The following is a 22374-nucleotide window of genomic DNA, read 5'->3' as shown; positions in this document are numbered from 1 at the left end:
CAGTTAACTCAGAAGTCAGCTCCACAAGGACGAGGTCCACCATAGCTAGCACAGTATCTGGCACATAGCAGGTGGTCAATAACTATTTGCTGAATGAATGAATGAATGAATGAATGAATGAATGAATGAATGAAAACAAACCCTCTTGTATCTCTTTTGGAATTTTAAGAAATTATTAATATATTAGTGTCAGGAGCTGAGCCAACAACCTTCATCAGACATTTTCTTCTTCCATGTCTCATAAATTTGGCCATTGGAGTTAAACGGAAAACAGCTTGGAAGAGGGGGAAAGGCAGTTAAACAACACTGTCTTTTTTTTTTTTTTTTGAGACGGAGTCTCACTCTGTCGCCCAGGCTGGAGTGCAGTGGTGTGATCTTGGCTCACTGCAAGCTCTGACTCTCGGGCTCACGCCATTCTCCTGCCTCAGCCTCCCGTGTAGCTGGGACTACAGGCGTCCACCAGCATGGCCGGCTAATTTTTTCTATTTTTAGTAGAGACGGGGTTTCACCGTGTTAGCCAGGATGGTCTCAATCTCCTGACCTTGTGATCCGCCCTCCTTGGCCTCCCAAAGTGCTGGGATTACAGGCATGAGCCACCGCGCCTAGCCAAACAACACTGTCTTTAAAATATGTTAGAATTTAAGGCCAGGCACAGTGGCTCACGCCTGTAATCCCAGCACTTTAGGAGGCAGACAGATCACTTGAGGTCAGGAGTTCGAGACCAGCCTGGCAAACATGGTGAAACCCCATCTCTACTAAAAATACAAAAATTAGCCGGACATGGTGGTACGCACCTGTAATACCAGCTACTCAGGAGGCTGAGGCAGATGAATCACTTGAATCCTGGAGGTGGAGATTGCAGTGAGCCAAGATCGTGCCACTGCACTCCAGCCCGGATGACAGAGTGAGACTCCATCTAAAAAAAAAAAAAAAGTTAGAATTTAAAAATTGGTCCTGAAATTAAGTTATCATTCAGCATAGGAAAAATATTATACGTAGCAAGCAGAATCTAAGAGCTTCAAGGATGTGCTCTTCCACATCTCCTAGACCAGGGGTCAACAGAGCCGGAGAGTAAATATCTTAGGCTTTATGGGCCACGCTGTCTGGGTCTCAAATATTTCGCTTTGCCATTGTAGTATAAAAACAGCCATACATTATCTTTTCTTTTTTTTTTTTTTTTTTTAAAGGATAGGGTTGTGTTCCAATACAATTTTATTTATAAAAACAAACAGCAGGCCATATTTGGCCCACAGCCATAGCTTGCCAATGCTAACCTAAAGCACACATAATTACAATAAGTTAAGCATTTCATTACATCTTTGAGAGAAGGGTCATGTTAGCTGTACAGTTGTCTTTTTCAAAGTAACTTGAAAATCTTTTCCTTTTTGTTATTGTTGTTTTTGAGACAGGTCTCACTCTGTTGCCTAGGCTGGAGTGCAGTGGCGCAGTCACAGCTCACTGCAGCCTCAACTTCCCGAGCTCAGATGATCCTCCCACCTCAGCCTCCCAAATAGCTGGGACTACAGGCACACACCACCATGCCTGGCTAATTTTTGTACTTTTTCTAGAGATGGGGTTTTGCCATGTTGCCCAGGCTGGTCTCGTGCTCCTGAGCTTAAACAATCTGCCTGCCTCAGCCACCCAAAGTGCTAGAATTACAGGCGTGAGCCACTGCACCCAGCCTCATTTATCTTTTAATATATCTAAGTGTTTGGCATCTGAATTCATTGAGTAGAGTAGCACACCATATAATTTATTTAATATGGTATATTAAACATGATGATAAGGAGAATAAAACTTGTAGGCCATAAGATTTTCTTGAATGTGTTAACCTGAGTCAGTGTACCTTTTTTTTTTTTTTTTTTTTTGAAAAGGAGTTTCACTCTTGTTGCCCAGGCTAGAGTGCAATGGCGCCATCTCGGCTCACCACAACCTCCGCCTCCCAGGTTCAAGGGATTCTCCTGCCTCAGCATCCTGAGTAGCTGAGATTACAGGCATGTGCCACCACGCCCAGCTAATTTTGTATTTTTATTAGAGATAGGGTTTCTCCATGTTGGTCAGGCTGGTCTCGAACTCCCAACCTCAGGTGATCCGCCCACCTTAGCCTCCCAAAGTGCTGGGATTACAGGTGTAAGCCACTGGCCCAGCCCAGTGTACAATTTTTTAATGGCCCCTAATGAAATCCTAGTTTTATCAACTCTAATTTTTGTCTTTTTTGCATCTCTGAACCTTCTCGTTTTTTTTAAGGATTTTGTTTTTACTGTGGTATATTATACATAACATTTTACCATTTTTAAGTGTATGGTTCATTGGCAGGAAGTATATTCACACTGTTGTGTTGCCATCACCACCATCCGTCTCCAGACCTTTATTATCCCTAATTAAAACACCCACACCCATGAAGCACTAATTCCCCACTCCTCCCTTTCTCCAGCCCATGGTAACCACTAGTCTACTTTCTGTCTATGAATCTGACTACTCTAGGTACCTTGTATAAGTGGAATCATATAATATTTATCCTTTTGTGTTTGGCTTATTTCACTATTAGCATAATGTCTTCAAGGTTCTTCCATATTGTAGCACATATCAGAATTTTATTCAAGGCTGAATAAGCTGGGCACGGTGGCTCACACCTGTAATCCCAGCACTTTGGGAGTCTGAGGCGGGCAGAGCACCTGAGGTCAGGAGTTCAAGACCAGCCTGGCCAACATGGTGAAACCCCATCTGTACTAAAAATACAAAAATTAGCCAGGCGTGGTGGTGTGCGCCTGTAGTCCCAGTTACTTGGGAGGCTGAGGTGGGAGAATTGTTTGAACCTGAGAGGTGGAGGTTGCAGTGAGCAGAGATTGCACCACTGCACACCAGCCTGGGTGACAGAGTGAGACTCTGTCTAAAAAAAAAGAAAAAGAAAAAAGGCTGAATAATACTGCATTGTATATGTATACCACATTCTGTTTATCATAATCCATTGATCAACATTTGGGTTGCTTCCATCTTTTGGCAACTGTAAATACTGTTGCTGTGAACATCATTGTACAAGTATCTATTTGAGTCTTTCGGGTATATACCTAGAAGTGGAATTGCTGGATCAAATGGTAATTCTATGTTTAATTTTTTGAGGAACCATCATACTGTTTTTTACAGCAGCTGTACCATTTTATATTCCTACCAGCATTGCATGAGGGTTTCAATTTCTCCACGTCCTTGCCAATGCTTATTTCCTGTTTTTTGTTGTTTTTATAATAACTATCCCAATGAGTGTGAAGTAGTATCTCATTGTGGTTCTCACTTGTTGGTATGCAATACTTGTAGCTGGTGTAAGAGACACAGCAAATTTGGATATTGCATTAATCAATGTCTGGCTCTAATTAGATATATATGCATGTATGTATGCATTGATTCTTCTCCTCCAAAATTACAACATGGTTTATAAGAACATGTGAACAATAAGATAAATAATACAAACAGCTCAATTCATGTCACTGGAAAAACTGAAAAAATAGAAGAAAACTAAAAAATGAAACTATAACCCAAATTAGATGAACATGAAAGTGTGTTGTAATGTCCCCTACAGTTACTAAAATTGGAGTGAAAAAAATCAATCGTGAACTTCCTAGTGGCCAAAGTAAAAATAAAAACAGGGTCGCTAACGTGGTTTGTTTATTACAGAAGATGAAAGCACAGGTGAAAAAAGGCTTTTCTTGGCTCGTTGATGTAAGAAATAAGCTATCGCTATTTTAAAATATGTAGAGATAATTGTGTTACTGACACCAGCAGATTTCAGACTGAAAGCAAACAGGATTTTTTCTTATATTATTGGGGTTGGGATTGGCAATGACTCCATAACCTGACTACTGTAAGACTGTTTTTGTGGGTAGAATAGTAGTTTCAAAGTACAGTTGGGGTGACAGGAAGGCAACTCCACCTATCTCAGCAGAGAGATAAGTTCTATTCGCTTGGACTTTAGTCAGTTAATGTTGTATACAGTACAACAGGTAAGATCTTGAATTGTCTCCTATGTATTTATATATGTACCTGGCATTTCCTGCCCAGGTCACAGATTGTAACTACATGGGTGTTTATGCAAATAGTCTTCTTAAAAATATATCCTTATCTTCCATTTGGAAGAAGGGAAAGGTCTTCATGTTCAGATTTAATGTTGAAATTTCTTGGTTGGGTGTGGTGGCTCATGCCTGTAATCTTTAGCACTTCAGGAGGCTGAGGCAGGAGGATTGCTTGAGCCCAGGAGTTTGAGACTAGCTGGGGTAACAAAGTGAGGCTCTATCTCTATTTTAATTGGGATCTTTTTTTTTTTTTTGGTTCCTTTTTTTGTGGAGAACGAGGTCTTTCTATATTGCCCAGGCAGGTTTTCAAACTCCTGGGCTCAAGTAATCCTCCCACCTCTGCCTCCCTAAGAGCTGGGATTACAGGCACAAGCCACTGTGCCTGGCCCTCCATCTCTATTTTTAAAAAAAGAAAAAAAAATGTTTTTCAACTTGAAACTACAGAAACTAATTTTCCAAGTATACTACAAAAAAATTTCATGATAACTGGAGACGTCAAACCAGCTTCCAGGCACTTGAAGAGGAAAAAAATAAGAATAGAAGCCACATGTAACAGATATTTTTAAAGAACTGAAAATGTTTATCTTAAGAATTACTCTAAAATTGAAAGAATTGGTCTAAGATTTTACTCAAAAGTTTGGATGAAATTGAGAAGTGACATTTCTTGAGCATTTATAATATTCTAGGCACCATTCAAAATGCTATGTATTAACTCACTCCTGTAAACTTAATGAGGTTAATACTTTATTATCATTCCGATTTTATAGGTAGGGAAACTGAGGTGAGGCATGGAGCAGCTAACACTAGCAAGTATTAGAGCTGAGATTCACAGACAAACATATGCAGTCTGGCTCCAGAAGCCACATACTTACCTGCTAAACTGTACTCCCGCTTGATATTAGAGCAAATTAACCACAGAAGGACTATTTTGGCCATCTGGTAAATAAATAGCTCAGATTTATTTTGTTTCATTATAGTTTTGTTTATTCCTTCAATGATCAAATTCATTTTTATTATCCTTGAAATTTCCATTAATATTCTTGTATACATCTCCTAGTCCTAAATTTTAAAAAATGAATGATACTCCGGGTTCTAATTAATTGATGAAACCTTATATGGCCATTAAAAATGATGTTTTTACAAAGATTTTTAAGAATACGGAGGATTGCTTATAACATAAAGTAGCACCATGTAAATTAGGAGGAAGCCAGGCTTCCCCTTCCCACCTCCTCAAGAAAACATCTAGAAAACAGATGGGAAAGTTTCGTTGTGCTATCATTGGGTAGGAAAATTAGGAATAATTTCTTATGTACTTTTCTTAACTTTCTATAAATTTAACTGAATACTTTTATAGTCCAAAAAATGAAATAGATTTCATTTTTTAAAAGGCGAATTGGAGCCTTTCATTACAAAAGTATAGTCTTCAGCTCTTCATGATAATCTTATTGCATAATTTAGAATCACTTCCACAGAGCCCTCGGCCATATAAGCGAAGGTGGCACAATTCAGACCTGCACTGTGATATGTGGCTGTTTAATTAAAATTTAAAATCCAGCTCCTCAGTCACACTAGCCCCATTCCAAGTGCTCAGTAGCCACATGTGGCAAGTGACAGCTTTTCTAGCATCATAGAAAATTCTATTGCCCAGCATTGGTTTGGAAGAAAAAACAGGGAATCTGGAGCCAGAAAACTTGGAATCAAGTCTGCCTACAAGCTCACACTTGCTGTGTGAAATGGGGCAGTTTACTCAACCTAAGCCTATTTCCCCATGACCAAATTGGGACTGAAGATAATACCATGTACCATATACAGAGGTTAAGAAGATTAAGAGAATGCAGGTGACAGTTGTCTGAAAACAATAGTTTGGTTTACCAGGTAGATGCTGCTTCCCAGTCCCCCAGCCTGAAGTCAGTCTAGCTCTTCAGGGACTGATTCCAAATCTTTGAATGCTTCACACCAAGAATTTTACCTGAATGCCACCATCAAAATCAGATTAGCTCTTATTACAGTTCCTAGACCAAGCCCTTGGCAATGTGCACATTTCATTTCTTCCCTGTAAAAAGCTTTAATACACAGCTCTCCATATACAATGACAGCTCCTAAAAGTTTTCTTAAATAATAAAATCTTCACTGTATTTCCATTCCTACAATTAAAAAGACTCTCTTAAAAAAGAAAAGAAGAAAGCTGTGTTCACCAAAGAAATATATGGAGTTTGTCAGATTCCATATAACAAGGAAATCAGGCGGAGTTAACGGTGCAGGAATGAGGCAAAAGAACGTGAGGTTTTTACCAACAATGATAGCAGTTTCTCAAAACTTCAAAGCTGTCGGGGTACTGATGAAATGGAAGTACTTGCTCATTCTGATTTTTTTTTCTCTCCTAACTCACTTCTGGTTTTTGCTGAAAGACAACTGGACTATTTTAGAAAAGTGTAGGGCTGCTGCATTTCCAGAACGCCTCCATCCTATTTCTCATTTAAACCACCTCCCCTCCCCCGTGGCCTATTAATGCATACTTGCAAGGCTGCGAAACACAACCCAAAAGAGGCAAGATCCAGCGGTTCCCCACTCAGGCTTCTTTCTGCTTCTCCAGGTTTCCGCCAGCTGTGGATGCCTTTGACATTATGACCGCAGAGGATTCCATCGCAGCCATGAGCAGTGACTCGGCCGCCGGGTCCTCGGCCAAGGTGCCCGAGGGCGTGGCGGGCGCGCCCAACGAGGCAGCACTGCTGGCGCTGATGGAGCGCACGGGCTATAGCATGGTGCAAGAGAACGGGCAGCGCAAATACGGCGGCCCACCGCCCGGCTGGGAGGGCCCGCACCCGCAGCGCGGCTGCGAGGTCTTCGTGGGCAAGATCCCGCGCGACGTGTACGAGGACGAGCTGGTGCCCGTGTTCGAGGCCGTGGGCCGCATCTACGAGCTGCGCCTCATGATGGACTTTGACGGCAAGAACCGCGGCTACGCCTTTGTCATGTACTGCCACAAGCACGAGGCCAAGCGCGCAGTGCGCGAGCTCAACAACTACGAGATTCGCCCGGGCCGCCTGCTCGGCGTGTGCTGCAGCGTGGACAACTGCCGCCTCTTCATTGGCGGGATCCCCAAGATGAAGAAGCGCGAGGAAATCCTGGAAGAGATCGCCAAGGTCACCGAGGGCGTGCTGGACGTGATCGTCTACGCCAGCGCGGCCGACAAGATGAAGAACCGCGGCTTCGCCTTCGTGGAGTACGAGAGCCACCGCGCGGCTGCCATGGCTCGCCGCAAGCTCATGCCTGGCCGCATCCAGCTGTGGGGCCACCAGATCGCCGTGGACTGGGCCGAGCCTGAGATCGACGTGGACGAGGACGTGATGGAGACCGTGAAGATCCTCTACGTGCGCAACCTCATGATCGAGACCACCGAGGACACCATCAAGAAGAGCTTCGGCCAGTTCAACCCCGGCTGCGTGGAGCGCGTCAAGAAGATCCGCGACTACGCCTTCGTGCACTTCACCAGCCGCGAGGATGCCGTGCATGCCATGAACAACCTCAACGGCACTGAGCTGGAGGGCTCGTGCCTGGAGGTCACGCTGGCCAAGCCCGTGGACAAGGAGCAGTACTCGCGCTACCAGAAGGCAGCCAGGGGTGGCGGCGCGGCTGAGGCAGCGCAGCAGCCCAGCTACGTGTACTCCTGCGACCCCTACACACTGGCCTACTACGGCTACCCCTACAACGCGCTCATCGGGCCCAACAGGGACTACTTCGTGAAAGGTTAGTGGGGGCTTTTCTCCTGGGTGGGGCCCCCAAGAACGTTGCCTCCTAGGCAGGGGGCACCAGGGATACCGTGACTGGCATTTGCTGAGCTGGTAGGTGCTGAAGGCCCTCCCACCCCCCTTTTGGGTTTGCATTCTGGGTCTAATTCTTTCCTGGCACCGAAGGCCGTCACTTATGCAGCATTGATAGAAATACAGATCGTTCTGGGGTGAGCGGTAAAATCACAGGAATATGCAAGTGCTGGAATTCTGCCTTGCCGGGGTCCACCGGGTTAGGGGCTAGTCCACCGTTCTCTTGGTGCTTAGGTTAAAACCTGCTTGTGATATTAAATCTTAAGATGTTGGTGGAGTCAATGACTTTTAATTTTGTTTTTTGTTGTCATTGATTAGGATATAATGAAACCCAGCATTACCTGGAAAATAAGTTACATAGATTCTGGGTCCTGTTCTCTGATTAACTGGGTCTGTGACTTTAGTTAGTCACTTTAATCTCCCCTGGCCTGTTTTCTCAAGCATGAAATGAGGAAGGTGGACTAGCAAATCTCCTTCCAAATCCAACTTTAAAAAAAAAATTATTTAGTAGTATATATATAGATATAGATATAGATATATTTTTTTTTTGAGACAGGGTCTCACCATGTTCCCCAAGCTGGTCTGAACCCCTGGGCTCAAGCCATCCTCTCGCCTCAGCCTCTCAAAGTGCTGGGATTACAGGCATAAGACACCACACCTGGCCCCAGTTTTTTTTTTGGGGGGGGGGGTGGGGTGGTGGTGGGTAGTCTATGAATGTTTTTCTTTACTGAAATTGCAGATACAATCCTAGAAACTCACCCTGCAGGTTTGCCTCTTGTACTAAGAAGACATGCTTAGGATGCAAATCTAGGCTGAAATAGAATGTTGGAAGCATCTTTACCAGCCTATTAAAGAGCAAAGGTGTAGCCACCTGCAATTTAGACTGGGGCAGTTAAATGCTGAGAACCAAGGGCTGAGGTCTGCCTCCAGCACCGTCACTGTTGGTTGCTGATCATCTTTTGTGTTGTTATTACAAGCAGGCAGCATAAGAGGCCGAGGGCGAGGTGCAGCTGGCAACAGAGCCCCGGGGCCCAGGGGTTCCTACCTCGGGGGATATTCTGCTGGCCGTGGTATATATAGCCGATATCATGAAGGGAAAGGAAAGCAGCAAGAAAAAGGATATGAACTTGTGCCGAATTTGGAAATCCCTACCGTCAACCCAGTTGCCATTAAACCTGGTACAGGTCAGTATGAACCAGATTGAGAATGCTCCCGTTCAGCATAAACCCCAGCCCTGCCGTTTGAAGTGAATCCAAGCCTTTCTCAGGCTCTCACATCTGCACAGGGGTTCCTCTTCTCCTAGGCAGCTAGAGACAAGGCAAAAATAAAGTGGCCCCCGGACCTCCTTATCTAGAACTTCAGGGGATGGTGTAGCTTTGACTGTGTTCAAATCAAACTTGCCTGCAGTAAGGTTTTCTTTTTTTTCTTTTTTGAGACAGAGTCTCGCTCTGTCGCCCAGGCTGGAGTGCATTGGCATGATCTCGGCTCACTGCAAGCTCTGCCTCCCGGGTACACACTGTTCTCCTGCCTCAGCCTCCAGAATAGCTGGGACTGCAGGTGCCCACCACCATGCCCGACTAATTTTTTTTTTTTTTTTTTTTTGTATTTTTAGTAGAGACGGGGTTTCACTGTGTTAGCCAGGATGGTCTCGATCTCCTGACCTTATGATCCACCCGTCTCGGCCTCCCAAAGTGCTGGGATTAGAGGAGTGAGCCACTGCGCCTGGCCGTGCAGTAAGGTTTTCAAAGGGTTGTCACCCATTGTTAGGTTTTTTCTCAGTCTGTGGCTAAGTAGGGAGAGTTATAGGGGGAAGAAAGGAAGAGCATGAGGCTCTCTGTATCTTCTATCAGGTAAAACCTGTCTTTTCCTTACTCAGGCCTATTTCTGCCCCGACCATCTGAAGTCGGAGGGTAGAGCTTATTGCCCCATTCTGAGAGTTGTTTGGAAGGGCAGAAAATTCCCCTTCAGGAGTAAGCAGCACCTTTTGTCCCTCGTCATGGTCTGAGCAAATAAGAATGCTTGGGGACAAGGCAGTGGTGAAAGTTTTGTTGTTGTTGTTGTTTGAGATGGAGTCTTGCTGTGTCACCCAGGCTGGAGTGCAGTGGCATGATTTCGGCACACTGCAACCTCCACCTCCCGGGTTAAGCGATTCTCCTGCCTCAGCCTCCTGAATAGCTGGAACTGCAGGCACGCACCACCATGCCCGGCTAATTTTTGTATATTTAGTAGAGATGGTGTTTCACCACATTGCCCAGGCTGTTCTCAAACTCCTGACCTCAAGTGAGCCACCCGCCTCAGCCTCCCAAAGTGCTGGGATTACAGGCATGAGCCACTGCACCTGGCCTTTAGTGAAAATTTTTGCAGCTAATTCCCTGGTTTCTCATTTCCAGCACTCATTTCCTCCTCTAATTGGATCAGTAGATTGGGAGTAGGGATACTCAAGTATTTCAAGCCAGGGACCCTGAATTTAGCTTTCACCTCCAGGCCCTACAAACCTGTTTATTAATGTCGTTAGTGCCCGTGGCCATCTAATGTGAGGCTGGTCTTCTAATCCGAACCTGCAAAAAACATTAACTCCATTGTGTGAGTCTAGCACAAACTCACGTAGCACCCTGCAGAAGCATCCAAACACATGGAAAGCTCAGTCCGTGGGTAATTGGCGTGACCCTCCTCCAGACCCCCTCCTGGCTTCAGCAGGAGGAGGTTGAAGAACTGTTTGGAGCCCGGCTACTCTGATTTTCTTCTGGTTGAGATTGTACACTTCTTTCCTTAGCTAAAATAGAATCAAGGAATCTGTGCATTTGGGACATAGGTACACATTGGCCTCATAGGGTTAAAAAGCATTTCCCCAATTGAACTTTCTTTTGATAATTCTAGTAATGATTTTTTTTTTTTTTTGCCTGTGTAAGAATTCTGCAATTTCTGCAGTTAAGTGACACCTTAGACTAGATTGCCTTTTAAATGTCACTGGCACTGTGGGCAAAGTAAAACTGATCCTACAGCTCTGTAACTTAATAAAACAGAGCCTGGATATGGGAGTCGTCGCTTCTACTTGTTGAGAAGGGAACTCCTTTTGGCAAGTTACAGTAGCTTAAGGTTTAACAAGAGAAAAGAACTGTTAAATAATCTTTAACTATGTAAAGTTGTGTCCTGGAGCCTGAGGTAGAAATTCCTGTGGGCTGATAGCCAGAACAATTCATTTACTTCATACAACCCCTTGTAGCTTAAACTCACAACCCTCTCTGGGCCCCATCCATTGGCGTCTATTTCTGATCATCCAGAAAATGAGAACATTGTATTTTAGGAGAGGCACCAGGGTGGTGGTGAAGTGTCTGGGCACAAGACCAGTGGAAGATATGGTTGGAAAGGCAGGTAAAAGATTTGATTAAGGTTTTAGGTATATTTTGTCGAATGGCTGTACCATTGTTTAGCTTACAATCATTTGTCTCATTACCTTTGATTGAGTCTGTCCTATTTAGAATAAATGTACCTACAGTTGGAGAAAACCAGAAATAGAAAGATTCTTTGTGTACACATTTCATATTTTTGCTTATCCTTTCAACACACATAAACACACACATACACCCCCCCCCCCCCACAGACACACACTCACACACCAGGGCTGATATCTTTTCCTTTTGATCTCTTCTTACTGTACCTTGACATTCAATAGCTGCTATCTGTTTGAATCTCTGGTTGAAATCATAATTTTGGACTTTACTTGCAGAAATTCTTTGAATTGGGAGGACCTACTAAAAGCCAATCACTCCACAGCTTCACTACTTTGAGTGGACATGAGGAAATTGGGGAATGTGCTATTTTTTTTACCATGTGTTTTTCCTTGAATCGGTAATGTTGAAATCTGAAATACAGGGTGGGGAGGATGTACACAGGTCTGAGTTCTCACAATGAAACCCTCAACAGCACCTGTTTCTTAAATAGTGGTGAAAGTGAAAAGAAGGCAGTGCGGCTGGTGATGAGTGAGGTGTGTAGGAAGGAACAGGTGGGCCCAACTCTCTCAGGCAGTAGGCTTCAAGCCTCTGATCTCACTTCTTCGTCTAAGCCTGTTTTCCCATGGTCAGAGGCCCTTTCTTGCTCAGTAGGACATCAAGAATAAGATTCAAACTGTGATTTTTCTGTAGAAATAGTAGAAAATATGGATGCAAAAGCCTGACTCTAGGGATCTCTTCCACGACAGGCAGGGGGAGTTACCTGCCACCGCCCATCCCTTCCTCTTGGGGAGCAGGCATCTGGGTACATGGCTTGTACTGAGAGAACAATAGTGAGCATGGAGAGGCCCAGGATCTCTAAACGTGGTTTTAAAAAATATCTTAGGCTGGGCATGGTGGCTCACACCTGTAATCCCAGCACTTTGGGAGGCCAAGGCAGTTGGATCGCTTGAGCTCAGGAGTTCAAGACCAGCCTGGGCGACGTGGCGAAACCCTGTCTCTACAACAGCAACAACAACAAAAAGCTGGGCAAGGTGGCCTGTACCTGTAGTCTCAGCTACTCAGGAGGCTGAGGTGGGAGGATCGCTTGAGGCCAAGAGATTGAGGCTGCAGTGAGCCTTGATCGCACCACTGCATTCCAGCCTGGGCCACAGAGTGAGACCCTGTCTCAAAAAAAAGAAAAGTTTTTAAAAAAATAAAAATAAAAATATCTTAGAGCAAGTGCTGGACCCCCCTCAGCGACTGAACGTGATTGACCCGTTTTTCCTTCTTGCTTCTCTTACAGTAGCCATCCCTGCCATTGGGGCGCAGTATTCCATGTTTCCAGCAGCTCCAGCCCCTAAAATGATTGAAGATGGCAAAATCCACACAGTGGAGCACATGATCAGCCCCATTGCTGTGCAGCCAGACCCAGCCAGTGCTGCTGCCGCCGCAGCCGCGGCCGCTGCCGCCGCAGCCGCCGTCATTCCCACTGTGTCGACGCCACCACCTTTCCAGGTAGAGTTCTTATGGCAGTCATTGTCATTTGTGTGTGAAGCCGCTCTTTAACACGGATTCATTTAGTATTCAGCACTGAGAATTTACTGTGTGCCTGGCTGTCTGTTACAGCTATGCGGTTGGGTGACACAAAGCATTTTGAACTTGAAGCATGACAGAAAAAAAAAATTTTAATTAACTGTACTACCCTAATAATTAATATCATTGTATTAAGGGTGGGAATCAATATGTAAAAATGAGGTGTAATTTTTCACAGTGTCATAATATTGTGCATATATTTTTTAAAAATAGCACTGGATAATTGTTAGCTCATATTGTTAAAGAGCTGACACACAAAGTCCAGGGAGTGATTTCACATTTTCACATTTCAAACTGCAGCTCAATGAAGATTTTTTTAAAAAATGTTAACCCCCAGTGTATGTGTGTGTGTGTGTGTGTGTGTGTGTGTGTGTGTGTAAAGAGAGAGAGAGAGAAAGAACATCTGTATAGATATGTAAAATTTTATGCTGGGTACAGTGGCTCATGCCTGTAATCCCAGCACATAGGGAGGCCAAGATGGGAGGATCACTTGAGGCCAGGAGTTCAGGACCAGCCTGGGCAACATGGTGAGACACTGTCTCTACAAATTTTTTTTTTTTTAATTAGCCTGGCACGGTGGCATATGCCTGTAGTCCCAGCTACTGGGGAGGCTGAAGCAGGAGGACCACTTGACCAGCCTTGAGGTCAAGGCTGCAGTGATCTGTGATTGTACCACTGCACTCCAGCCTGGGCAACAGAGTGAGACCCTGTCTCAAAAAAAAATTTACAAAATATGCCCATAATCCTCTCCTCCAACCGTATCTCCCACTGTTCCCCTATCTCTTCCCAAACCCATCTTATCATGTTGGCCTCCTTCCCCACCTTTGTTCATAGTGTATCCTGGTTTCTTTATTCTCATCTCTTCCATAGAATCTTCCCCATCCACCTCCTAGAGAAATTTTCTCTCTTGTACTCCTCATTACTACATCATTACTTGGCCTATGGCTGCCAATGTGTTCTATCTCCCAAGGAAAATGAAGCTCCTACAGACCAAAGACTGTGTCTTGTTTCTTTGTATCTTCACCTCATAGGACATAGGGAGGACATCCATTTAACAGAAGAAAATCTTGTTAAAGCTGTTCTCTGTGAGGCAGTGAATCGTGAATACCAATCACAAGTACTCAGGCCCAAGATCCCTTATCCGATTGAAAAAGAATTATCCAGGCCACCTTTTTTGATTTTTGATTTTTGATTTTTTTGAGACAGTCTCACTCTGTCACCCAGGCTGGAGTGCATGGCTAACTGCAACATCGACCTCCCTGGTGCAAGCAATCCTCCCACCTCAGCCTCCCAAGTAGTTGGGACCACAGACACGCAACACCGTGCCCGGCTAACTTTTTTATTTGTAGGGACAAAGTCTTGCTATGTTGCCCAAGCTGGTATTGAACTCCTGGGCTCAAGCGATCCTCCCACCTCAACCTCCCAAAGTGCTGGGATTACAGGCATGAGCCATCGCCTACATTTTTTAAAAAACAAAGATTCTTAGACTCTAATCCCTGAAGATTCCAATTCAGTCAAACTGGGCTGGGGTCCTAGAATTGATATTTTGCACAGCTCCTCAACGATTCTGAAACAGAGCCAGGCCTGTGACCCTCCACAGTAGGATGCTGTTTACTTGCTTTTGCTCGCTCTGAACGCTAGTCTTGACTGCGTTATTCAGACAGGACAGACTAATTGAAGCTTATTTATCTTTCGGTATGTCATTAAGTATTCTTTAACTTGGGATCTCTGAAAGACAAAAAGAGGAATTGGTTGTAAATGACACTGTAGAATAACAACTAAGTGTAGTTATAATACTTATGGACTGACGGTAAATATTTACAATAACTTAGCAGCAGTACTTAGTGGAATTCTGATAATAATTTCTAATTCTCCTTTACTAAGAAATTCATGAACACTTGTCTTTGATGTGCACTGTGAGTTCTGATCAGGTCCAAATTCCAGGCACCATAATCATGTTCTGACTATTTCTGTCTCCTATCAGTCCGCACTGGCTGTTGCCATCAGGGTTTTTTGTTTGTTTGTTTTTGTCTTTTTTTTTTTTTTTTTTTTTTTGCGACGGTGTCTCACTCTGTCGCCCAGGCTGGAGTGTAGTGGCGCGATCTCTGCTTACGGCAACCTCCGCTTCCCGGGTTCAGGCGATTCTCCGGCCTCAGCCTCCTGAGTAGCTAGGACTACAGGCACGTGCCACCATGCCTGGCTAATTTTTTGTATTTTTTTAGTGGAGACGGGGTTTCATCTCTTAGCCAGAATGGTCTTGATCTCCTGACTTCATGATCCGCCCTCCTCAGCCTCCCAAAGTGCTGGGATTACAGGCATGAGCCACCACGCCCAGCCACCATCAGGGTTCTTATTTGCAGTCTTTGCTTATCCTCCCCTACCTTTGATCATCCTCCCCTACCTTGTAGGTGCTCAGGGGTGTTCCTGTTTAGCCAATTTAACAACACCTCTTGGTATAGTTAGAGCAAGGATAACTGCTCCTCTTTGGCAGGAGGGAAGACTGCAGGGACTCTTCACCTGAATTAGAGGCACTTTTTTTTTTTTTGAGACGGAGTCTCACTGTGTCACCCAAGCTGGAGTGCAGTGGTGGGATCTCAGCTCACTGCAACTTCCGCCTCCAGGGTTCAAGCGATTCTCCTGCTAGAGGCACTTTTTAAAGATGGGTAAATGTTTCTCCCACTACCATCATTGCATTTTTCTTTATTCCTGCTCTTTGATGATGCTGTATTAATGCAGTTGTATACTGGTCCCCCCTTATCCATGGGAGATACATTCCAAGGCCCCCAGTGGATGCCTGAAACACAGATATTACCAAACTAATAATATACTATGCACGAATTTTTTTTTCCTTCTTCACAATTTCACAGATAGAAAATTTCTTTCTTACTGTAGATCTTAGCAACCTCAGCATAGAATTTTTTTCTTTCCTTATTAAGTAGAGAACTTTCCCCTTTTCACTTACAGGGAGGCCTTTAGTGCTCTTCGTTGGCATATCCAAATTGCCAGCATCACTGCTCTTGCACTTTGGGGCCGATATTAAGTAAAATAAGGGTTCCTTGACGGTCAATCTGATAACCCAGATGGCTACTAAGTGACATGGGCATGGAGCACAAACAGTGTCGTTTTCCTGGACAAAGGGATGATTGGTGTCCCAGGCAGGACGGAGAGGGATGACATGAGATTTCATGGAGCTACTCAGAAGGGTGCACAATTTAAAACTTATGAATTGTTTATTTCTGAAATTTTCAGTTGAATATTTTCAGACTTCAGTTGACCACGGGTAACTGAAACCATGGAAAGCAAAGCCAAGTGCTTCCCCGTATATTCTCATTTTACAGATAAGAAAATTAAGGCCTAGCAAGGAGACAGAATTGCTGGCCAGGAGTAGAATTGGGATTGGGAGATCAGATGCCTGATCTCTGCATGCTTTGTCCTTATAGTGTGGTGAATGCCATCACAAAAGGGACATCACATGAATGAAAAGAGAAGCCATGGGTTTGGGGACCTACTCTTGATTCCAGGCCATAAGCCAATGCACGTCTATGTGCAAAACTTGGTGTTGGAGTGGGCAGCCTGAACCCAGATGTCGGGCCAGCCTGTAGCACACGGAAAGGTCTCTCTCACATTGTTGCCTTCCCTGCCATTTCCTCTCCCTTTTTGCACTGGTTATTAAACCTACGTCCACACATGTGGAAAAGATGGCTTGTGTCTTGCTGTGAACCACAGTCTTTCCAGTTCTGGAGCTCCTCTCCCTGGTTGTAAAATGTCACTGATGAGACACTCATTGTTTAGTGTTGTAAGAAGCAAGTTAACGTAGGGCTAAAAGTGCAGGCTCCAGAGTCACACATTGCATTGCTTAAAAGCTGTGTCACTTTGTGCAGGTCATTTAACACTTCCACACAACTCCATATAATCATAGTACCAACTCTACTGGTGGCTGTGATGATTCAATACTGTCATACAAATAAGGCACTTAGAATAGTGCCTGAGTCTGGGGGTTTGTTTTGTTGTGTTGTGTTTTTTTTTGTTTGAGACAAGGTCTCACTTCCATTGCCCAGGCTGGAGTGCAGTGGTGCGATCCCGGCTCACTGCAGCCTTGAATTCCCAGGCTCAGGTCATCCTCGCGCCTCAGCCTCTTGAGTAGCTGGAACTACAGGAGTACGCACCGCCATGCCTGGTTAAGTTTTGTTATCTTTTGCAGGGACAAGGTTTCGCCATGTTGCCCAGGCTGGTCTCGAACTCCTGGCCTCAAGCCATCCTCCTACCTCAGTCTCCCAAAGTGCTAGGATTACAGGCATGAGCCACCTCACCCAGCCTCTGTGTTATTAATTGTTATAATTATCATTATAATTATAAGTTAAAATTATTATAAATTATAATTACTATTTGAGTATAGTTTTAAAAAGTAATCTTAGGCTAGAAGTTCCTAAGTTCCTTTGAGCACAGTTTTGGAACTCTGATTTGCGAATTTTGTAACAGAAATTAGAGCTAATTCCTTTATAAAAATCCAGGAAGAAATAATTATTTTAATACGCCATTTCATATATGCTGAATTGTTTATTTTGGAGATGTATTAACATATAGGGAGACCATACCAGCATCTGCTACAAGGCATTCTACGGCTCACGAGGTGCACCAAATATTCTGTTAAATGACTGTTTTATTTTATTCAAAATCTCTTTTCAATGAAGCATCTCACAGAACTAGTTCCATGGCAAACAATTTGGGAAATACCGAACCACAGTCTTCCCATTCGTACTCCTGTTTGTTCTGAAAACATCTTACGTTGCACTTTCAAGTAGACAGAAGGAAGTAGCAGGGGCTTTTCTAGAGCCAGTGGTGGCCGTCAACAGTTCAGGCAGCTTTACTTAGCTTGTCCTTCCCCACTTCTTCCTCATTTGGAAACTGCTCCTTATCCTTCAAAACCCAGCTCAAATATCCCCGCTGCTGAGACGTTTTCTCCAACTTCCCCGTTAGTTGGTTCTTTCTCTAAGCTTCTACAACAATTTGTATACGTTAATGGTGTCATCTCTTAGGTGGGAGATGATGGAAACCATCCCATTGGCTGAAAATTGTGTATGGTCACAATTTTTTAAGGTCACAGCTCAAGAAGCTGTCCCTTTGGAGATCAGTATATTTTGTTTCTCTAAGTTGACACAGTCTGTTCCTCTCTCTGTCTTTGAGACAGATCATATTCCATCAGTTAAGTGTGAGTTGAGGCAGCTGGCATGTATCTAGAGGCCATGTTTAAGGAAAAATACTGATTTTTAATCACTGTGAAATCAATTGTGTGGATGGTAGATTCTCCGCTGCCTTCTCTAGCTCACTCTGGGGCATAGACTGATTGAGTGGAATGGTAAGTAGAAGATTCTGGAATACAGTACAGAGAAGGTCCTCCTTATCCGCAGGTTCTGCATCTGGATTCAACCAACCGTGGCTTGAAAAAATAAAGACAATAGAAAATAACAATACAACAATAAAAAAATACAAATGTCAAAATACAATATAACAACTATTTACATAGCATTTGCATCATATTAGGTATTATAAGTGATCTAGAGATTATTTTTAAAGTATATGGGTCCCAAGACTTTGGGAGGCTGAGACAGGAGGATTGCTTGAGGCCAGGAGTTCAAGACCAGCCCTGGGCAACATAGTGAGACCTTGTCTCTAAGAAAAAAATTTTTTTACAGTATACAGGAGGATATGCATAGGTTAAATGCCAATACGCCATTTTATCTCAGGTACTTGAGCATCTGAGGATTTTGGTATCCACCGAGGTCCTAGAGCCAATCCCCTGTGAGGATACTGAGGGGCAACTGTATTTCACCTTTCCCTCAGCCTTCCAGGCCTCTCACTTTCACAAGGTGGCATCACTGAGTTTGAGGATGCAGCTCCACCTTACCTCTTCAGTGGGTCTTATCCCACTTCCTTACAATCATTGCTATTTGCCCGCCCCTCTGCCTTCCTCTCCCTTGCTTTCGTGTCTTCGTATTCCCATCTTCTGGGAGACGCTTGTTGAATGAATGGATAATGGGTACATACACGTGTTCAGGAAGGTTCCTTTTTGTCTCTTCTCCTCAGGGCCGCCCAATAACTCCAGTATACACAGTGGCTCCAAACGTTCAGAGAATTCCCACTGCCGGGATCTACGGGGCCAGTTACGTGCCATTTGCTGCTCCAGCCACAGCCACGATCGCCACACTACAGAAGAACGCGGCAGCCGCGGCTGCCGTGTATGGAGGATACGCAGGCTACATACCTCAGGCCTTCCCTGCTGCTGCCATTCAGGTCCCCATCCCCGACGTCTACCAGACATACTGAGGCTGGTGACCAGCACGAAGACAGACCACACAAACACCACTGAAGGAACGCTTGACTATTTATGAAGAAGGAACATGTTGGATTCGCACATGCAACCTGAAAGTGAAGAATGTTAGCAGATTTATTTCTGAAATATTTTATATACATGAAGTTTTCACTAGTTTTTTAAGACTATTTTCAACTTAGCATGCCTACATTCATACATTTCCAAAAGACTTGCAATGGTTCGTGCCTTCATACCATCTTTTAAAAATTTGTATGCTGTACTACATTTGTATAGAGGTTTTTGTTGTTGTTGTTGTTTTTTTAAGGATATATTTTCAGTATGAAGGTTATTTTCTTAACTTCTGCACTCCAGAGATTTCTATTTTGTAGTACCTTCAATAATATATCAACTATATATTAAAAAAGCACACTTGAGCAGCTAGGGAACTATTTTGAAAAATATATACAATATTTAAAGATACAAACAGTAGTGCTTAAAAATACTACATAAAACATTATTTTAAAGATTATACTGGAAAGTGCAATTTTAAAATGAGTAAAACCTCTGCATTTCTGCTGGCATTAAGGGTTGATGGTGTTACCATGTATCATCATGGCGGTACTATTTTTTAAAAGAAATTAAACACTGGATCTCTCCTTAAGCCAACATTGAAAAGACTTGCCACATTTCTGAGTCCAAACACTGGAAAGCTCTCCTTTGCCACGGTTAACCGGGGCTCATTCTCCATGTGCCTTAGCCTTAAACATGCCCCTGCTCCCCCATCTCTCACCCTGTCCCCTCCTCCCCAGATTCCCAATCCCACCGCAATGTTTGGCAAGCCTGGGACTGATGAATAGCTCTGATAGAGGAGCTGGTGGCTTTTATACTTCTTCCTGGGTTTTTGTTGGGGTTTGTTGTTTCGTTGTTTTTTGTTTTGGTTTGGTTTGGTTGGGGAAGTATTATCTTCTACGTGTGCTGTTTTCAGTAGCAGAGTAAGCACAAGGTTTTAATCGAGTTGCATAAGACACCTTTGCATAGCTATTTAATTGCCCAATGTAAAACTTTAATGCCGTTTCTAATGCTTTTATTCATTTTTGAAGTGTGAGTTTGTAGGGACAAAGAATGTACGTTATCATAGACAAGACCTCCAGAGACTCTTGTCAGCAGAAAGTTACGCTTCTAGTTGCCTTACCATGTTTCATGCAAAACTGTCTGTGGTCCTCAAGGGTGTTGGAAACATTATGTTTATTAAATGGGCCTCTCTTCCTTTGCTGTGCACTTGATGGGTGAACTGGATTGGGGTGTGCACATCTAGGAGGAGGAGAAACCTGTAGAAGTTTAAAGATAGTTTGTAAATATCTTCTAATGCTTGTTTTTAGTCCTTTTATGTTGCAGAAGTTCATGGTATGTAGTTTAATGCAAAATGAAACCATTTTATTTCAATGTTATTAAAAAGGTTTGTTTCATTAGGAAGTTAATGTATTGTTGCAGTGTTTTGTGCCTGTTTAAAGGCTTTTGTTTAGCAGAGTGAATGTAAAATACAGTAAAATGTTAAGATTGTCATCTACTTTTTAAAAAAAATATCAACTTGGAATTGTTTTTTAAAGGCTCAATCAAGGAAGTGAGGTGTGCAATAAGGTAGCAAGTACGCAGTTGCGTTTTTATGTCATGTTAGAGATCCATACAATCTTTCCACTCACGGGATTTTTGTTGATGGCTGAATTCTTGTGGATTCATAAGAGGATCATGCCCTTAGCAAGTACTTTTGTTTTGTTTTAAATTAAGAGATTCCCAAATGCCTTTTTCCCCCTCATCTTGAAATGAGATGAGTTTTTATGTGTAAGCAATATTTATTTAACTATTCTATAAAATTATTGAGTGCCTACTGAGGCCTTTAAGCACCCCTAACATTCCTTTCCATCATTCTTTTAAATGACATAAAGTAATTGTGCAATGTTCCTGATGATGTACCCCACAAGCTGCATTCAAGCTCAAATCTGTGGGAATGAGTGACTCAACAAAATGTAATTCGGATCAGATCCTCATCCCCTGACTGTGTGAAAAAAGTACTCTCTTTCTAGAGAAGGATTGTCACAGAGTTTCACTGCATGAAACTGTGACCCAGTATTCTTACTGTATTTTACATATGCCTGTAAATTATTTGCAAAAAAGAAGAAGAGGAAGAGGAAGAAAGAAAAGAAAGAAAGAAAGAAAAAAAAAAAAAAATGATACCTTAACATGGCAACCACCAAACTCCCTTAAAAACAAACGTTGGTGACATGGCCAATTAAGTATCAGTGAGCCTCCCATCTGGGACTTATCTGCTCCTATTGTTTCAAAACCATTTCACGTACACTACTGAGGTAAGTTTATAACTTGAAATGTGAACTTTTTTTTTTTTTAGTGTTAAGAACAAACTATATAAATGTAAAAAAAAAAGTTTTAGAGTTCTGTTTTCAAACATTGCTAGTGGTTTAGTTAACTTTAGCTGCTTTATATTTGAAAAGCTTTTATTTAGATCTTGCTCCATTTACAGTACATTCTTAGGATGTATGTAGTAAATAAAGCTTTCTTTAAAGCAATCGCAAGACCTTATTTTAAATTGTGTTTTCTTTATACTGATTTATTTTTTCTAAAAAAATTAGGAAAACCCTTACAGCATAGAAAGGATTGGCTAATTCGATATTTTCCGTTGGAGAAATCAGCAAGTTACGGTCATGTGTTTGTCTTGGGACTACCATTGAAGATGGGTTACATCGGCCAGGTGCGGTGGCTCACTCCTGTAATCCCAGCGCTTTGGGAGGCCAAGGCGGACAGATCACCTGAGGTCAGGAGTTCGAGACCGTCTGGCCAACATGGTGAAACCCCAGCTCTACTAAAAATACAAACAAAATTAGCCAGGCATAGTGGTGGGTGCCTGTAGTCCCAGCTACGCGGGAGGCTGAGGTAGGAGAATTGCTTGAACCCAGGAGGCGGAGGTTACAGTGAGTCGAGATCATGCCTTTGCACTCCAGCCTGGGCAACAACAGCAAAACTCCATCTGAAAAAAAAAAGATGGGTTACATAGCTGAATTGTGAATTCTGAGTATCCTCAAACTTTGGCTCAAGTGGCAGGAGATTGAACACTGAAATAATACTCAAATCTGGATTGGAAT

The 22374-nt window shown here is 43.2% G+C and overlaps 1 protein-coding gene across 7 annotated transcripts in view; it reads left to right on the top strand.

The window, feature by feature from the left end:
• RBM47 (RNA binding motif protein 47) overlaps window positions 1–21814 on the top strand; it is a 209288-nt gene extending 187474 nt beyond the window's left edge. For 5 of the 7 annotated variants that reach the window (XM_054486415.1, XM_054486414.2, XM_054486419.2 and 2 more), the window contains 4 exons: window positions 6658–7811; window positions 8863–9069; window positions 12620–12831; window positions 18994–21814. In XM_054486415.1, coding sequence (XP_054342390.1) covers window positions 6689–7811; window positions 8863–9069; window positions 12620–12831; window positions 18994–19233 — 1782 coding nt within the window. In that variant the 5' untranslated portion in view covers window positions 6658–6688 and the 3' untranslated portion in view covers window positions 19234–21814. The remainder of the gene's footprint in view (window positions 1–6657; window positions 7812–8862; window positions 9070–12619; window positions 12832–18993) is intronic. The other 2 variants (XM_054486422.2, XM_054486423.2) reach the window with 2 other exon arrangements.
• Window positions 21815–22374: the final 560 nt, after the last annotated feature.

The sequence above is a fragment of the Pongo pygmaeus genome, chromosome 3 (assembly GCF_028885625.2).
Source record: "Pongo pygmaeus isolate AG05252 chromosome 3, NHGRI_mPonPyg2-v2.0_pri, whole genome shotgun sequence".
Taxonomy (NCBI): Eukaryota; Metazoa; Chordata; class Mammalia; order Primates; family Hominidae; genus Pongo; species Pongo pygmaeus.
The sequence above is the reverse complement of the archived record's forward strand: the minus strand, read 5'-3'. Positions and strand labels throughout refer to the sequence as shown.